Source organism: Hemitrygon akajei, chromosome 1 (genome assembly GCF_048418815.1).
Source record: "Hemitrygon akajei chromosome 1, sHemAka1.3, whole genome shotgun sequence".
NCBI lineage: Eukaryota > Metazoa > Chordata > Chondrichthyes > Myliobatiformes > Dasyatidae > Hemitrygon > Hemitrygon akajei.
The window spans coordinates 84,192,383-84,207,913 of record NC_133124.1 but is presented as its reverse complement, the minus strand read 5'-3'; the positions used below and the strand labels follow the sequence as shown (position 1 = coordinate 84,207,913).

The window sequence follows — 15,531 nt, the reverse complement described above, 5'->3', positions numbered from 1 at the left end:
GGATTGTGCCCTGTTGTCTTTGACAACCATTTCCGACAGTCTGTCGATTCGCAGCTGTTTCCTTCTTTGGAATTTTGGCTTGAAATAAGTGGCATGTTTCCAGTTGGAATCAGCTGTTTTCAAATGTCAAGCTTGGGAACCAATCAAGCATTGTTTTCCTCTTGGAAAAACTCTATGATTGGTCTATGGAACTACCCCACCTCCTCCACACACACACACAAGCACAACTGGCAATCTGGAACTACTGAAAGTTAATTAGGATAAATATTTGAAGATGTATTGGTAGAACAAATAAGTGGGATTAACTGGATTGCTGTACAACCTGCTGTACAAATGAGGCATGGTCTCTTTCTGAACAGTAGGTTGCGTTTTGTGTGTAGACATGTTATGGAATGAGTGAGAACAGAACTGTAAAGTGGGAAGAATAAAATGGGATCATTGTAAAATGCATGTTTCATGGTCAGTGCAGACCCAGTGGGTCAAAGTTCAGGTTTAATGTTGTGGGCATACATACTCAGGGTATAAATGCCATGAAAATGAGCTTTTTGCAGCAGAAACACATTTCATTAAAAACATGACAAACATAAAGTAACTTGAATTATACATAACTTGCATGACAAAAACATCAGAATCAGGTTTACGATCACCATTTTGTATGATCTGAAGTTTATTGTTTTGCAGCAGCAGTACAGAGCAAATGGATTTTAATTACTATAAATTACAAAATATATAAATAGATTTTTAAAAAGGGAAGAATGATGTAGTGTTCATGGGTACATGGACTGTTCAGAAATCTGATGAGTCAGGGAGAAAAGTGGTTTCTGAATTGTTGAATGTGGGTTTTCAGGCTCCCGTACCTCTTCCCTAAATGTGGTAACAAGAAGAGGGCATGTCCTGGATGGTGAGGTCTTTAATGATAAACCCTGCCTTCATGAGGCATCGCTTCTTGAAGGTGTCCTTGATGGAAGGGCTGGTTGTACCTGTGATGGAGCTGGCTGAGTCTGTAACTGTCTGCAGCCTTTGCGACCCAGTGTACTGGAGCCTTCACACCAGGCTGTGATGAAACTAGTCAGAATGTACATCTATAGAAATTTACAAAAGTCTTTGGTGCCATACCAATTCTCCTCAAACCACTAATGAAGTAGAGCCTTCTTCATGATTGTATGTTGCTGGGCTCATGATTGATCCTCTGAGATGTGGATGTTCAAGAACTTGAAGCTGCTCATCCTTTCCACTGCTGGCCCCTCAATGCGGACCGGTGCTTGTTTTTCTGACTTCCCTTTCCTGAAGTCCACAATCAATTCTGTGGTCTTGGAAGTATTGAGTGTGAGGTTGTTGTTGCAATTCCACTCAACCAGCTATATATATCCTTCAGGTGTGCCTGTGTTATTACCAATCTGCACTGACTGTGGTATGACAACTGGCATAACAGTATTTGTGCAAGTTGAGGGGAATGTAGTCTGAGGTAGAATTAGGGATTTTCAGGTTAGTTCATGTACCTAATGGCAGTGGGGAAGAAGCTGTTGTTGACCCTTGATGTGTGTTTTCAGGCTCCAGTACCTCTTGCCTGATGGCAGCAATGAGAAAAGGGTGGGGATCTTTATTAATGGATGTTATCTTCATGAGAGATCCTCTTGCACATCTCCTTGATGGTGAGGAGAGCTGTACCTCTGATGTAACAAAGAGCCAATTTCCATGCTGTCTGACTCTATGATAAGTGATTCTATGATTCTGGGTAGATTTCAAGGGAGGGTAAATGGACGCAGGTGGGAGGAAAGTAAATGCAATAGTGTTACAGCAAAGAGGAGTGCCTGTGTGACATTCATGTGTCCTCTATCTTTGTTCTAAGATAATCAGGGAAGCATTAAGGATTGAAAAGCGAGTGCAAACAAAATCCTCAGCAGCAGACCTCGTTACAGAAACAGATCAGCTTGTTGAAAACCTTATCATCTCTACTTTAAGCAAAAAGTTTCCTTCACACAGGTAGGTAATTTTGAATTGCATTGGTAGGCTAAGCATACCTTTTGATTTAATATCTTTTCCACTATTCCCCACGACCTGAAGATTACATTGAACAGAAAGGAATATGTGATTAATTTATGGCTGTGCAAAACCCTGATTAGTCCTGTCACAGTTCAGAGCTGTGGATGTAATAAGCCTTTATTCAGTAGAAGCAAACATACTGGGATTATAGGGGGAAGAATATCTCCAAAACTCAAATGTATTGTTTTTATTCTTTTTGTTAAAAAAGACAGGTGATCAAATGCGAGTTCATAATGACTTGCTTTCCTTCAAAGCTTTGGGCATGGACAAGTACATTTACAATGGGAGCACATCTTGAGTAGCTAGATCATCTTTAAATATTGAAGCATCCTTGTTGAGACATGGCAGTTTGCAGCAATAGTCTAAAATACAGCTTCTGAGGATGAAACCCAGACACCCAAAGCATCAGTCTTTTAGTACAGCTTTGCAAAGGTTAGCTCTTTGGATATACAGATACCCATGTATTGATAGAAAGGACAAATTTGATTACAACTATTCTTGGGTTTCTATGTGGGGAAAATAGCCAAATTATAGCCTGCAGTGCCTTTATTCCTGGAATTAAACCACAAGACTTATTTTTATCTATTGAATCCCCCAGCAGTGAATGTCATACTTGGTGTAGTGGTAACTGGGGTTTTGATGTGATCCAATTAACCTGTTGTCCTAAGATGGTATTTGTTCATTTGGCCTATGCATATAAGAATGTCTCATGGCTATATCACATTTGGTTTTTTTCTAATTTTCAATATATCTCTTTCTGTGAGATGGTCATCTGCTCCCTTGACAGACAATGGTATTTGCTTATGCAGCAATCCTTGTAATTTCAAAACTGATTACTGGTTACTTGTAGAAATAGCCTAGCGGCTGGTTCTTGCTTGTGTGAATAGATATCTTGCTCCTACAGGTGGCATGGTAGCATAGCAGTCAGCACCATCCTTTATGGCACTAGCCTTAAGATCGGGGTTTGATTCCCACCGCTGTCTAGCAGGGATATTGTACCTTCTTCCTGTGACAGCATGGGTTTCTCCACATGCTCCAGTTTCCTCCTACATTCCAAAAATGTACATTAGTGGGTCTTAGCGAGTTGTGGGCGTGCTATGTTAACATCAGAAGCATGGTGGCACTTGTGGGCTGTCCAGCATAATCTTCACTGATTTGATGCAGATGAATCCTTACACCATATGTTTCGTTGTACATGTGACAAATACAGCTAATCTAATCCAATCTAGTTTTAACTCTTCAACTTTGACTGTGAAGCATGGAGTAAGGCCTCAGCTCCAAATGAAAAATTTGATGAATCCCCAAAGTGAAAGCCTATATTTGGATGATCACACAAAGTGCTGGAGGAACTCAGTGGGCCAGGCAGCATCCAGGGAGGTAAATGAGCAGTCAACATTCTAGACCTTCCAACATTCCAGACCGTTCATATGGACTCATTTTATATTTGGAGGTGGACTATCGGCCTTGGGAACAACCGGAACATTTTCACGTGCAATTTTATAAATACAGTTTAACAAGCGATGTTAAAGAGTGTATAGTCATCCGTCTTCAAAAATACTTTTAAAAATTACTTGAGAATGACTCTGCAAAGCTAACTGAGCCATTTAATATTTTTATTCCTTTAGATTCACCAATTTCTTGCTACAAAATTCTTTCACATATGAATACAAAAGAAAATGAATGCTCCTTGAATAGCCTTTTCATACATGCACAGTTGGTGGGATTTCTTGATCTTGACTCCTGATGATGGGACTAAGTAGACAAGGCTACCTCCAGTAGACAGAATTATAAGCCAACAGGAAGCACAGATACAGGGGAGTTAATGGTCCAGGTGCAGGGCCTCAACCTGAAACATCAGCAGTCTATATCCTCCCTCGGATGCTGCCTACCCACAGGGTTCCTCAAGCCATTTTTTTTTTTGCTCCATATTCCATCACCTGTAGTGTCTTGTGTCTTCATCAATAAAAAGTATTTTGGTAGTGAATCATCAGTGTTTAAACATTTGCCTGGATTGCACCAATGTTGGAAATTCATCGTTGTGTTGTAAGTCACTAAAGGGAAATTGCCTACAGTGGAAGTAAATTACTGCTTGACAAAAGTAGAGTATAGTGCATGACCACAATGGAATTGTTTACTGTCACTGACAGGCTGTAGATTTCTATTGCATTGCGCCGCACCTTCAAAGTTCAAAGTGAAGTTTATTATCAGACTATAAATGTGTCACAACTTACAGCACTGAGATTAATTTTCCTGGTTGTATGTACTATGATAATAAGTTTACTTAGAACTTTTGAACTTTGTACCCTGGCCACCACCTTAAAGATTTATTTACTCTGCAACTGGATTTGATGTGTATTGTGTATAAAATGCAGTTATTTGTCCAGTTTACTACAGCAGGAGCTGTGAGCCAAGCCTTGACTTCTACCACCAGTAGAAAGGACAAAGGATGAAGATCACCATTCCTACAGGTCCCATCACAGTCACACACTATCCTGATTTGGAAACGTTTTCAATCTTTCAGTACTAAATTTAAATGATGGAACACACTTTGTGATTGTTTGTATTTTCTCTTGGTACTTGGTTTTCCTACCAGATCTTAAAAGATGTGCCATTTGGTAGGTTAATTGGTTATTATAAATTACTCATAGTATAGTTGAATGGTAGAAGAATTTGGTAGTGGGAGGGGGTGTTGATAGAAATGTGAAAGAGTACAGGTTACAGCAAGCAGGTGTGGAGGAATTGGCCTGTCAGAACAGCCATCATAGACTTGATGGGCCGAATAGCTGCCTCCAATTGTGCGAGATGTATGAGAAATATATGACTGCAGCTTTAGAAAGTGGCTCACCAACACCATCAGCAATAATGGGTGGTCAATAAATGTTAGTCTTGCCAAAAACACTCAGATCCTGAAAAGTGAGTATATTAAAAAAAGCACTTAAAAAGGAAAAGAAGTAAAGATTCCTGCATCTCTGTATAAGAATCCCTTCATGATCAGCCTGATGATTAGCATGTTTTTAATTAAAGTTTTAGAACCCTAGCTTGACTTGAGTATTAGAATCAGGTTTATTATCACTGATGTGAAATTAATATTTTTGCAGCAACAGTACAGAGCGAAGACATAAAATTGCTATAAATTCCAAAATAAATGAACGTACAAAAAAGGAATAACAGGTTTGTGTTCAAGAACTGTTCAGAAATCAGAGGGGAAGAAGCTGTTTCTGAAATGTTGAATGCAGGTGTTCAGGCTCCTGATGGTAGTAATGAGAAGAGGGCATGTTCCGGATGGTGAGGGTCCTTGATGATGGATGGATGGGCCTTCTTAAGGCACTGCCTTTTGAAGATGTCTTCAATGGTGGGGAGGGGTTGTGCCTGTAATTATGCTGGTTGAATCTACAACCCTCTTCCTATCCTGCATATTGGAGCAGTTAGAGAGTAGTCTTAATTCAGCAAAAAGAAAAGTCTAAAGAGTAATTTTCATCTGAGATACTGTCCCATTGACCCATTCAGTCTTAACAAGTTAAGCTATGTGATCAGAATAAGTTTTAATAACACTAGCATTTGTAGTGAAATTTGGTTTTTTTTGCGGCAGCAATACATTATAATACATAATAAAAACAACTATAGACTACAATAGGAAGTATACATGAAAAACAAATTAAGTAAGAGTACAAAAAGAGGAAAAAATTGTGAGGTAGTTTTCAAGGACTCATTGTCCATTCATAAATCTGATGACAGAGAGGAAGAAGCTGTTCTTGAAACGTTGAGTGTGAGTCTTGGGGCACTGCACCACCACCTCGATGGTGGCAATGAGAAGAAGGCATGTCTTGGGTGTTGGAGATCCTTAATGATGGATACCACCTTATTAAGACATGTCCTTTTGAATGTGTCTTCAATGCTGGGGAGGCTAATCTCCATGATGGAGCTGGCTGAGTTTACAACGACCTTCAGCTTCTTCCAATCCTATGCAATGGTCCCTCTATACCAAACAGTGATGCACCCAATTAGTGCGCTCCACGGTACACTTGTAGAAATTTGAGTGCCTTTGGTGACGTAGTAAGTCTCCTCAAACTCCTAATGAAATATGGCAGCTGTTGTGCCTTCTTTGTAATTGCGTCACTATGATGGGCCCAGGACAGATCTTCAGAGATGTTGACACTTAGGAACTTGAAACTGCCCACCCTTTCCACTGCTGATCCATTGATGAAAATTGGTGTGTGTTCCTCGACTTCCCCGTCCTGAATTCCACAATCAATTCCTTGGTCTTACAATGAGTGCAAGGTTGTTGCTGTGACACCACTCAACCAACTCATCAGTCTCATTGCTGTATGCTGCCTCATTGCTATCTGAAAGTCTGCCAACATAGTTGTGTCATTGGCAAATTTATAGATGGCTTTTGAGCTGAGTCTATCCACACACTCATGGGTGTAGAGAGAGTAGAACAGTGGTCTAAGCACACAACCTGAGGTGTGGTAGTGTTGATTGTCAGTGAGGAAGTGATGCTGTTTTTGACCCACATTGAGTGTGGTCTTACAGTGAGGAAGTCAATAATTGAGTTACAGAGGGATGTATAGAGGCCCAGGTTTTGGAGCTTGTTGTTTAGAACCTAGGGAATGATTGTGTTGAACGCTGAGCTGTAATCAATAAACAGCAGCCTGACATAGTTATTAATTTTGCCCAGGTAATTAAAGGCCGAGTGGAGAGCCAGTGAGATTGCATCCACTGTAGACCTATTGTGGCAATAGGCGAATTGCAGCAGGTCCAGGTCCTTGCTTAGGCAGGAGTTGATTCTAGCCACGACCGATAGCTCAAAAACATCATCATAGTACATGTGAGTGCAACTGTGCAATAGTCATTGAGGCAACTCAGCCTGCTCTTCTTGGGCACTGGTTTCATTGTCACCCTCTTGAAGCAAGTAGGAGGCTCCGACTGCAGCAATGAGAGATTGAAGATGTCCTTCAACACTTCCCCAGTTGGTAGACACAGGTTTTCAGAGCCTAACCAGGTACACCATCAGGACCTCTCGCCTTGCGAGGGTTTACCCTCTTGAAAGATGTTCTGATATCTACCTACGAGGCAGAGATCACAATGCTACCCGACGCTACAGGGCTTTGCAAAGTGCAGTTCATTCTTCCTTTCATAGTGTACATAAAATTTGTTGAGCTCATCTGGGAGTGAACCATCACAGCCATTCATGATGTTAGGTTTTGCTTTTTAGAAAGTAACGGGCTGCAACCTCTGCCAGAGTTGACATGCCTCTGATTCCATCTCTAACCTCAATCAGAATTGGGGGTTTTTTTTGCTTTTAAAATAGCCTTTCAAAGGCTGTACCTGGACTACTTTTATAGTACTGGATCACCAGTCTTGAAGGCCACAGATTTATCCCTCAGCAGACTATGAATCTCCTGTTTCATCCACAGATTTGGTTTGGCTATGTCTGGTACATTCTCAAAAGCTCTTACTCATCCATACAAGTCTTGATGAAGCCTGATCTCAGTGGTGGGGAAGATATTGGAGTCAATTGTTAAGGATGAGGTTATGGAGTACTTGGTGACACAGGATAATATAGGACAAAGTCAGCATGGTTTCCTTAAGGGAAAATCTTGCCTGATGAACCTGTTGGAATTCTTTGAGAAGATTACACATAGGATAGATAAAGGGAATGCAGTGAATGTTGTATATCTGGACTTTCAGAAGGTCCTTGACAAGGTGCCACACATGAGACTGCTTATCAAGTTAGGAGCCCATGGTATTTCAGGGAAGTTACTGACATGGTTAGAGCATTAGCTGATTGGTAGGAGGCAGCGAGTGGAAATAAAAGGATCTGGTTGACTGTCAGTGACTAGTGGTGTTCCGCAGGTGTTGGTGTTGGGACTGCTTTATATGATGTATATCAATGATTTAGATGATGGAATTGATGGCTTTGTTGCCATGTTTGCAGATGATGCAAAGATTGGTGAGGAGCAGGTAGTGTTGAGGAAACAGGTAGGATGCAGAAGGACTTAGACAGATTAGAAGAATGGTCAAGAAAGTGGCAAATGAAATACAATGTTGGAAAATGCATGGTCATGCACTTAGTTGTAGAAATAAATGTGCAGACTATTTTCTAAATGGGGAGAAAATACAGGGATCTGAGTTGCAGAGGGACTTGGGAGTCCTTGCACAGAACACCCTGAAGGTTAACTTGCAGGTTGAGTTGGTGGTGAGGAAGGCAAATGCCGTGTTAGCATTCATTTCAAGAGGTCTAGAATACAAGAGCAAGGATGTGATGCTGAGGCTTTATAAGGCATTGGTGAGGCCTCACCTTGAGTATTGTGAACAGTTTTGGGCCCCTCATCTTAGAAAAGATGTGCTGGCATTGGAGAAGGTCCAGAGGAGGTTCACAAGGATGATTCCAGGAATGAAAGGGTTATCATACGAAGGACATTTGATGGCTCTGGGCCTGTACTCACTGGAATTCAAAAGGATGAGGGAGGATCTCATTGAAACCTTCTGAATGTTGAAAGGCCTAGATAGAGTAGATGTGGAAAGGATGTTTCCCATGGTGGGAGAGTCTAGGACAAGAGGGCACAGCCTCAGGATAGAGGGGCGTCCATTTAAAACAAAGATGCGGACAAATTTCTTTAGCCAAAGGGTGGTGAATTTGTGGAATTTGTTACCACAGGCAGCTGTGGAGGCCAGGTCATTGGGTGTATTTAAGGCAGAGCTTGATAGGTTCTTGATTGGCCACAGCATCAAAGCTTACAGGGAGAAGGCTGGGGTATAGGGCTGAAGAGGGGAAGAAAGGATCACCCATGATTGAATGGTGGAGCCGACTCGATGGGCCAAATGGCTAATTCTGCTCCTATGTCTTATGGTCTTACGGTCTAAGTTGGTGACTGTACACACTGGCTGTGTGGCAAAAAAAAGCACAACAGCGTCTCTTCCACCTCAGGCAGCTGAAGAAGTTTGGCATGAGCGCCCAAATCCTCAAGACCTTCTACAGGGGCACCATTGAGAGCATCCAGACTGGCTGTATCACTGTCTGGTACAGGAACTACAACAACCTTGATCTCGGGGCACTGCAGAGAGTGGTGCAGGCAGCCCAGTGCATTTGTGGATGTGAACTTCCCTCTAATGAGGAGATTTACAGTAGTAGGTACGTAAAGAAGGCCTGGAAGATCATCGGGGACACCAGTCACCCCAACCTTAAACTGTTTCAGCTGCTTCCGTCTGGCAAACAGTACCATAGTATGAAAGCCAGGACCAACAGGCTCTGGGGCAGCTTCTTTCTGCGAGCCGTTAGACTTACACATTCACATGTCTGTACATTGTGACAAAGTCATAACAGAAAGGTTTTTACACCCTCATGTTGTGGGGCGGATGTAAGATTTAAATAAATGCAGATTAATTCAAAATTGTGGTTTATTCATTCACATTTGAAGGTGAATTCCTGAATATTGTCCAGGCCACCAACTTAAAGCAGTCACATATGCACTCCTGTGCCTCGTTTAACTATACCTCTTGGTCCTCCCCACTAGTGTTTCAGTCTTTAGCCTCCACCTATATGTTGGGAGAAGTACAGCTGAGCAATCAGACTTTCCAAAGTGCAGGCATGGGATGACACAGTAAGCATTCTTCAGGGTGGTGAAACTGTGGTCAGGTGTGTTGGCTTCTCTGGTTCCACTGGTGATACATTGAACAACTACCACCAGAGACTTCTCCAAGCTGGCCTGGTTGAAATCCCCCAATTAATGAGGTGGAATGTACATCACTACCAGGATGATGATGGAAAACTCCCTTGGCAGATAAAAAGGATGATATTTCACTGCTAAATTTTCCAGATCAGGTAAACAGGACTGAGACTGAATAGCCACATCAGTGCACCATGATGAGTTAATCATAAAGCATACTTCACCTCCTCTGTTTTTAAAAGATTGAGCTGCTATGCCTTTGTGGGGAATGGTGAAGCCATTGGGTTGCAGCGTGTGCTGGAAATGTCGGGGGACAGCCACGTTTCCATCAAGCAAAGTACACAGCAGTCCCTGATGTCCCTCTGGTACAACTATCTTGCTCAGAGGTCTTCAACTTTATTTTCCAGAGACTGTACATTCACCAACAGGACAGCTGGGAGTGGTATACCTAAGGCCACAGCATTTCAATCATACTTGTAAACCGCCACACCATCCCTGCTTCCATTTCTTAAAGGGGATCTGCATTCACAATCATCTGCATCCGGGATCCATCGATTTTTCAGTATCGATAGATTTTTTAAAACGTCTTAAAATGATGTTGCTTACTGAAGTACCCATGGATGTGGCTGAATTGCAGCTGTAGTAGTCCTAAACGGGAATATTTGATTATTCCTATTGGAGCTGCGCGTAAATAGTCGCCACTTGATCAGCGCCATCTTTTAGAATTGTAATAGTTACTAGTTGATGCAAGTCAGTTTGTAGAACTGGATGAATATACATAACATGTGATGGACTTTCTTTCATTGAATCTGCATTCTTGTTGCAGGTTCATTGCAGAAGAATCGGTTGCAGCAGGTGAGAAGTGCATTCTGACTGATGATCCCACCTGGATAATAGACCCCATCGATGGAACATGCAACTTTGTGCATGGGTATAAACGATATCTATAACAGTTTACTTCTCTTTCATAGGAAACTGGATGATGCAATGGTACTAAAGCCTAATGCATCAAGAGGAATCACCCCTTGGGGTGAAAAATATGGTTCTGTGAGCATGCACATTAAGTTCTGCTTCAGTTCAATTGAAGTTCTAGTGGAACCAATTTCAAAAACACATTTGTGGTTTTATTTTGTCTTGCTGCAATGAGCTTGATTCTATTGAAAAACTTAAGTTCCACTGCGCAAGGCAGTAGTAAAACAACTAACATCCATGCATTTTTTACACCTAAGGATTAAACTTGCACTTTGAAAGCAAATTTCCTTAAAGTTGGCTGTCTCCCAAACTACCCCCCACCTCCCCAAATGGAACTTTGGAAATGGGATTTGAAACTGTATACATTTCCCTCGGTATGGGAAACACCCATGGGGTTTCTGCAGTCGGGCTATCCAGCTTTACTGCAGGTACAGAGACAGCCAGATCTCAGTGTTTCTTCCAAAGTACCATGGCGGTACTGTTGATGCTAATTTTGGATCTGATAAAATGAAATAAGGTCATTATTGCATATTCAAATAGGGAAAGTTGTTTCATGGAGTTTTATTATAAGAGTTTTTCTTGGGGAAATGTTTTGAGAGGCAGCATACGTCAGATAATAACTCCACACCAGATCATTGATTTAAGGCAAGGTTTAACCAGTTTGTTATGAAACTGTTTTTTTTAGCAGACTAATTTGGGGAACAAAATCTCCATGGGGTACACAGGAATCACAAACTCACAACTATAACACTGCAGAAGGTCTGTTGGCTTAGTGGATTCATGCAGCTCAATATAGAACCAATCTGGTCAGTCCCATTCTCCCATTCTTTACCTTGGCCTTGCAAATTATTTTCCTTCAAACGCCTATCCAATTCCCTTTTGAAAGATTTGGAAGTTCCACTTGTTTGATGCTGTTTCCACCATCTCTCGGAGGCAGACAATTCCAGATCAGTTGCCCTCTGGATAAAAGACGTTATCCAACACCTCTGCCTGCTTCACAACCCACCTCCCCCGCTCTATATTTTCTATATTGTTTGATCGGAGATTGAAGTCTGGAAAAGTCTGATCCAGATCAGCTCAGGGACAGAAGCAAAGGAGTTCTGGTGACTGGTGAGGTTCTGCTGGGCAGATGCTTCGCTCTTCATGGTATATGCCAATGATTCAGGGTCCACGATTTAGAAGTTTGCTGAATAGAAAAAAAGATCCAAGTGGTGATTGTGAGGCTGAAGGAAATATTCAGTGGGATGGATCATTTGAGTGGGCAAGTGGTGCGTGGAATTCATTTTGGAGAAGAGTCAAGTAATGCATTTGAAAAGGACAAATGAGGAGAGGGAAAGACAATAAATGGTAGGGAATTGAAAAGGATGGAAGAGCAGGAGTTCTTGGTATGCATGGCCAATAGGTATGCAGGACAGCAAGTCAAAGTAGTCAAGAATGCCCATGGAATTGCTGCTTTTATAGACACAGCCAGAAAATATTTTAAGATCAGGAAGATCATGGTCGAACTGTTTTGTTCAAGAGTTGGACCAGAGCTGGAGTTGTGTTGCAGTTTTGGTCACCGTACAGGAAGACTGTGATGGAGCCAGATGAGAGGCTGATAATACTTAGTGACATTATCAGGGATTGAGGAGAGTGCATACAGGGAGGGAGAGGCTGGGTGAGGTTGTATTCAGTGGAGTAGAGGGCTGGGTAGATTGAACAGGAAGCAACTGTTTCCCTAATCGGAGGCTGATAACTGGGCATAAGCAGGGCTCAAACCACAATTTAATTATCTTTGGGAATTTTGTTTTTGTTTTTTTTTATATATGGGTGTTTGGTAAAATTAATTTGGTTATTAAAAACTACAATGAGAAATATTCATTCCTAAAAATGCATTTATATTTGAAGTAACTAAGTCATAGACTGGTGTGATCTTTCTGACACTGAGACTGAGTCTCATGGCAATGTTGCTCTGTGCTGTGGAGTACGTAAAGAGAACCCCTGTCACATTTTACTGTTGCTGGAGAAGGCTGGCCTGAGCTCTGTTTCTCTTAAAGAAATGTAGATTTTGTCATTTATGCTGATGCTTTACTCAAGGACGTGTAGGCCTAAGACAAGCTGACTTTGCAGTCTGCCAGGAAACAGGTTTGACATGCATCAGTCGCAATGCCTCATTGATTTTCTTTTACCATGGCCAATAACTTTTCAGCAAATCTTTGTTTTCTTTTCTTCTAACTATACATTCCTCTCATTTTTCCACTATTTCCACCCACACCTTTACTCTCCACGTTGCTGACCAGCCATTCTGTAATCAAATAGTATTTGGTCAGTGGTCTGTGTGTGGGGTTTCGAAACTACAAGTAAGATTCTTAAAGCACTGGTGATGGAGAAGAATTTTTGAAGAAGTCACAGGATATGAGGAAAAAGTCAGTCATGATCAGGCTTAAGGGGACAAATGGCCTTCTCCTGCTTCAGTTTCTTATCTCCAAGGTATAAATTTAAATGATTATCATTTATTGCCAGTGTGAAATTTTATAGATGGGGAAAAATGAACCCATTTCCATCCAGCCATTAATTTTTCTTTTGGGGAAGGTTAAAAGAGAAATATTCAGAACCTTTGTTTAAGATATAGGAGGAGAATTTTGTTATTAGCACATCAAGACTGCTGCACCATTCAGTCATTGCTGATTTCTTTTTAAAGCCTTCTGTCTTTCCCCCATAATCTTTCCTCCCTTTACCTATCAACCCCAACCTCAAATACACCCAATGACTTGGCCACCAACGCCCTCTGTGACTGAAGTAATTCCTCTTCATTTCAGTTTTAAAGGGATGTTTCTTTATCCTAAGACTGTGCCTTCATATCCTAGACTCTCCTACTAATGAGAATGTCCTCTCCATGTCTGCTCTATCCAGGCCTTTCAGTATTCGGTAGGTTTCAGTGAGCTCCCCCTCATTCCTCTGAACTCCATTCATGGGATAAGCATATTGGAAGGAATTTTGGAGGAGAGATGAAGAAAATGACAGCGAGCAGAGGGAGTCTGGAAGTTTGTGCCTGGAAGTGTTGACAAGGCAGGAACTATCAGATCTTTTGATTTACATGGATGAGTATTTAAAGTAGAAGAGACTTTGAAGAAGGTCTCAATCATAGGCTGGACTAGAGGAGAGCTGGGAAAAGGACTAGGTTAAATAGCATCTTATATTAATGACTAGCATGGACATAAGGACCAAAAGACTTTCTAACTGCATTGTAAGCTGCTGTAATTCTCTAAGAATAGAATTATAACACTTGACTCTTTTTCAGAGCTCCAGTGGTAGCTGTTTCTATCGGATTAGCTGTCAACAAAGAGGTAATGAATTCCATGTTCAAACGAACTTCAGCACTTGTTGCAGGTTGATTTACTAATCCTTCCCCAAATTCCTGTCTTCAAACATTAACCCCTTCCTGGGTTCTAGTAGCCCTGTTCTATTCCCCTAAATTAACCAAGCCTGTTCTGTCTGGGTGTGGGGTGGGTGGAACCATTGCATGGCCACGAAGGACGGCCATTTTATTCCTCGGTATTGAGCTTATAATTGCCAATTTCCACCTTACCCAAGGTCGGTTAATAAACATGCTGAATCATCAAGGATTGGTGGTAGTGTGAGCTGTTTCTTCAAGGTGCTGCAGAGTTAGTGATTCAGAGTTGAGAAAATGGCCCATAAAAAGTCCTAGTCATAATAATAAAAGCTCAAAATTCTTTGCCATACATATCCATTATAAATTTAAGCTTATCATGTGTACTATGTGGTGAATATAGGCCTCCTTGGCGTATTAATGTGTCGAGATCGACTCTGTTTGCTTGAAGTGATGACCAGTTGAGTCCCTTCAATTGCCAGGCCCAAGGAACTTCTAACTACACAGTGTCCCACAGGAAGGAGGAAAGGCCTCTCGTGAATTTGTGACCATCGGGATCGAGGGCAGAAGTGCAGCAAGGAATAAGACCTGGGTGGCAGCTTCTAGAGCAATTAAGAAGAGTAGACAAGGATGGACCTGCAGGAGATGGTATCCACGAGCAGGCCACCGGCACTAGACAGCAAGTGTTTACTCAAGGAAGACAGGGGATAGCTCAGATGAAAGGTAAGACACAGGACTACATAGTTAAAAGGGTTGTTAGAAGTTTTGGAGGGCACAAATTGGGAGCTTGACAGCATGTTATATCCAGTGATAGGGTATGGGGCATGTCCACATTTTCTTTAATTATTCTTCATGAGATGTAGAACAGCTACGAAATGTCCCTGAGGGTTGGCAGTGAGCTACCATCTTGAGTCACTGCACTCAAGAGTTCAGAGCCTTTTAAACATTAGTGATTGGCTTGTTAGATCATTTCAAAGGGCAGTTGAAAGGGTCTTTAGTTGTGGGCCTGTAATCACTGATGGACCAGACCAATTAGGCATGGCAGATTTCCTTCCCCAGAGGGTACAGAATTCGCAGAGTTTTTATTGAAATTATTAGTTTCATCTTGACTTGTCACGGCTGTGTGCTTACAATCAGATTTTTAAAATCAACTAAGTTTGCAGTTGCTGTGTAATTGAATGGATAGTTTAGTGAACAAATTCACCTTGCTAATCTTCAAATCACATTGGAATAGTGGTCAAATCTTCGTCACACTGGGGAAGGCAGACTTAAAGTGAGGAGGTGCATTTGGAAGCAACAAAATTGGGCATGTTTTATACTAAGGAGTACAGCAAGGAATAATTTGACAAAGGTGAAGATGCATAGCGAACATAAAATAATCCTGGATGTATTTCTGTGAATACTGGGGAAATGTTAGATTAAAAATGATTGATGTAAAAGTATCATTAATAACAGGAGCTCCTGAGACCTGATGTG

At 41.5% G+C, this 15,531-nt stretch overlaps 1 protein-coding gene across 2 annotated transcripts in view; it reads left to right on the top strand.

Moving 5' to 3' along the window:
- impa2 (inositol monophosphatase 2) overlaps nucleotides 1-15,531 on the top strand; it is a 42,023-nt gene that overhangs the window by 7,906 nt on the left and 18,586 nt on the right. The window contains exons 2-4 of one of the 2 annotated variants that reach the window (XM_073047006.1): nucleotides 1,850-1,983; nucleotides 10,540-10,644; nucleotides 13,966-14,011. In XM_073047006.1, coding sequence (XP_072903107.1) covers nucleotides 1,850-1,983; nucleotides 10,540-10,644; nucleotides 13,966-14,011 — 285 coding nt within the window. The remainder of the gene's footprint in view (nucleotides 1-1,849; nucleotides 1,984-10,539; nucleotides 10,645-13,965; nucleotides 14,012-15,531) is intronic. The other variant, XM_073047015.1, reaches the window with a different exon arrangement.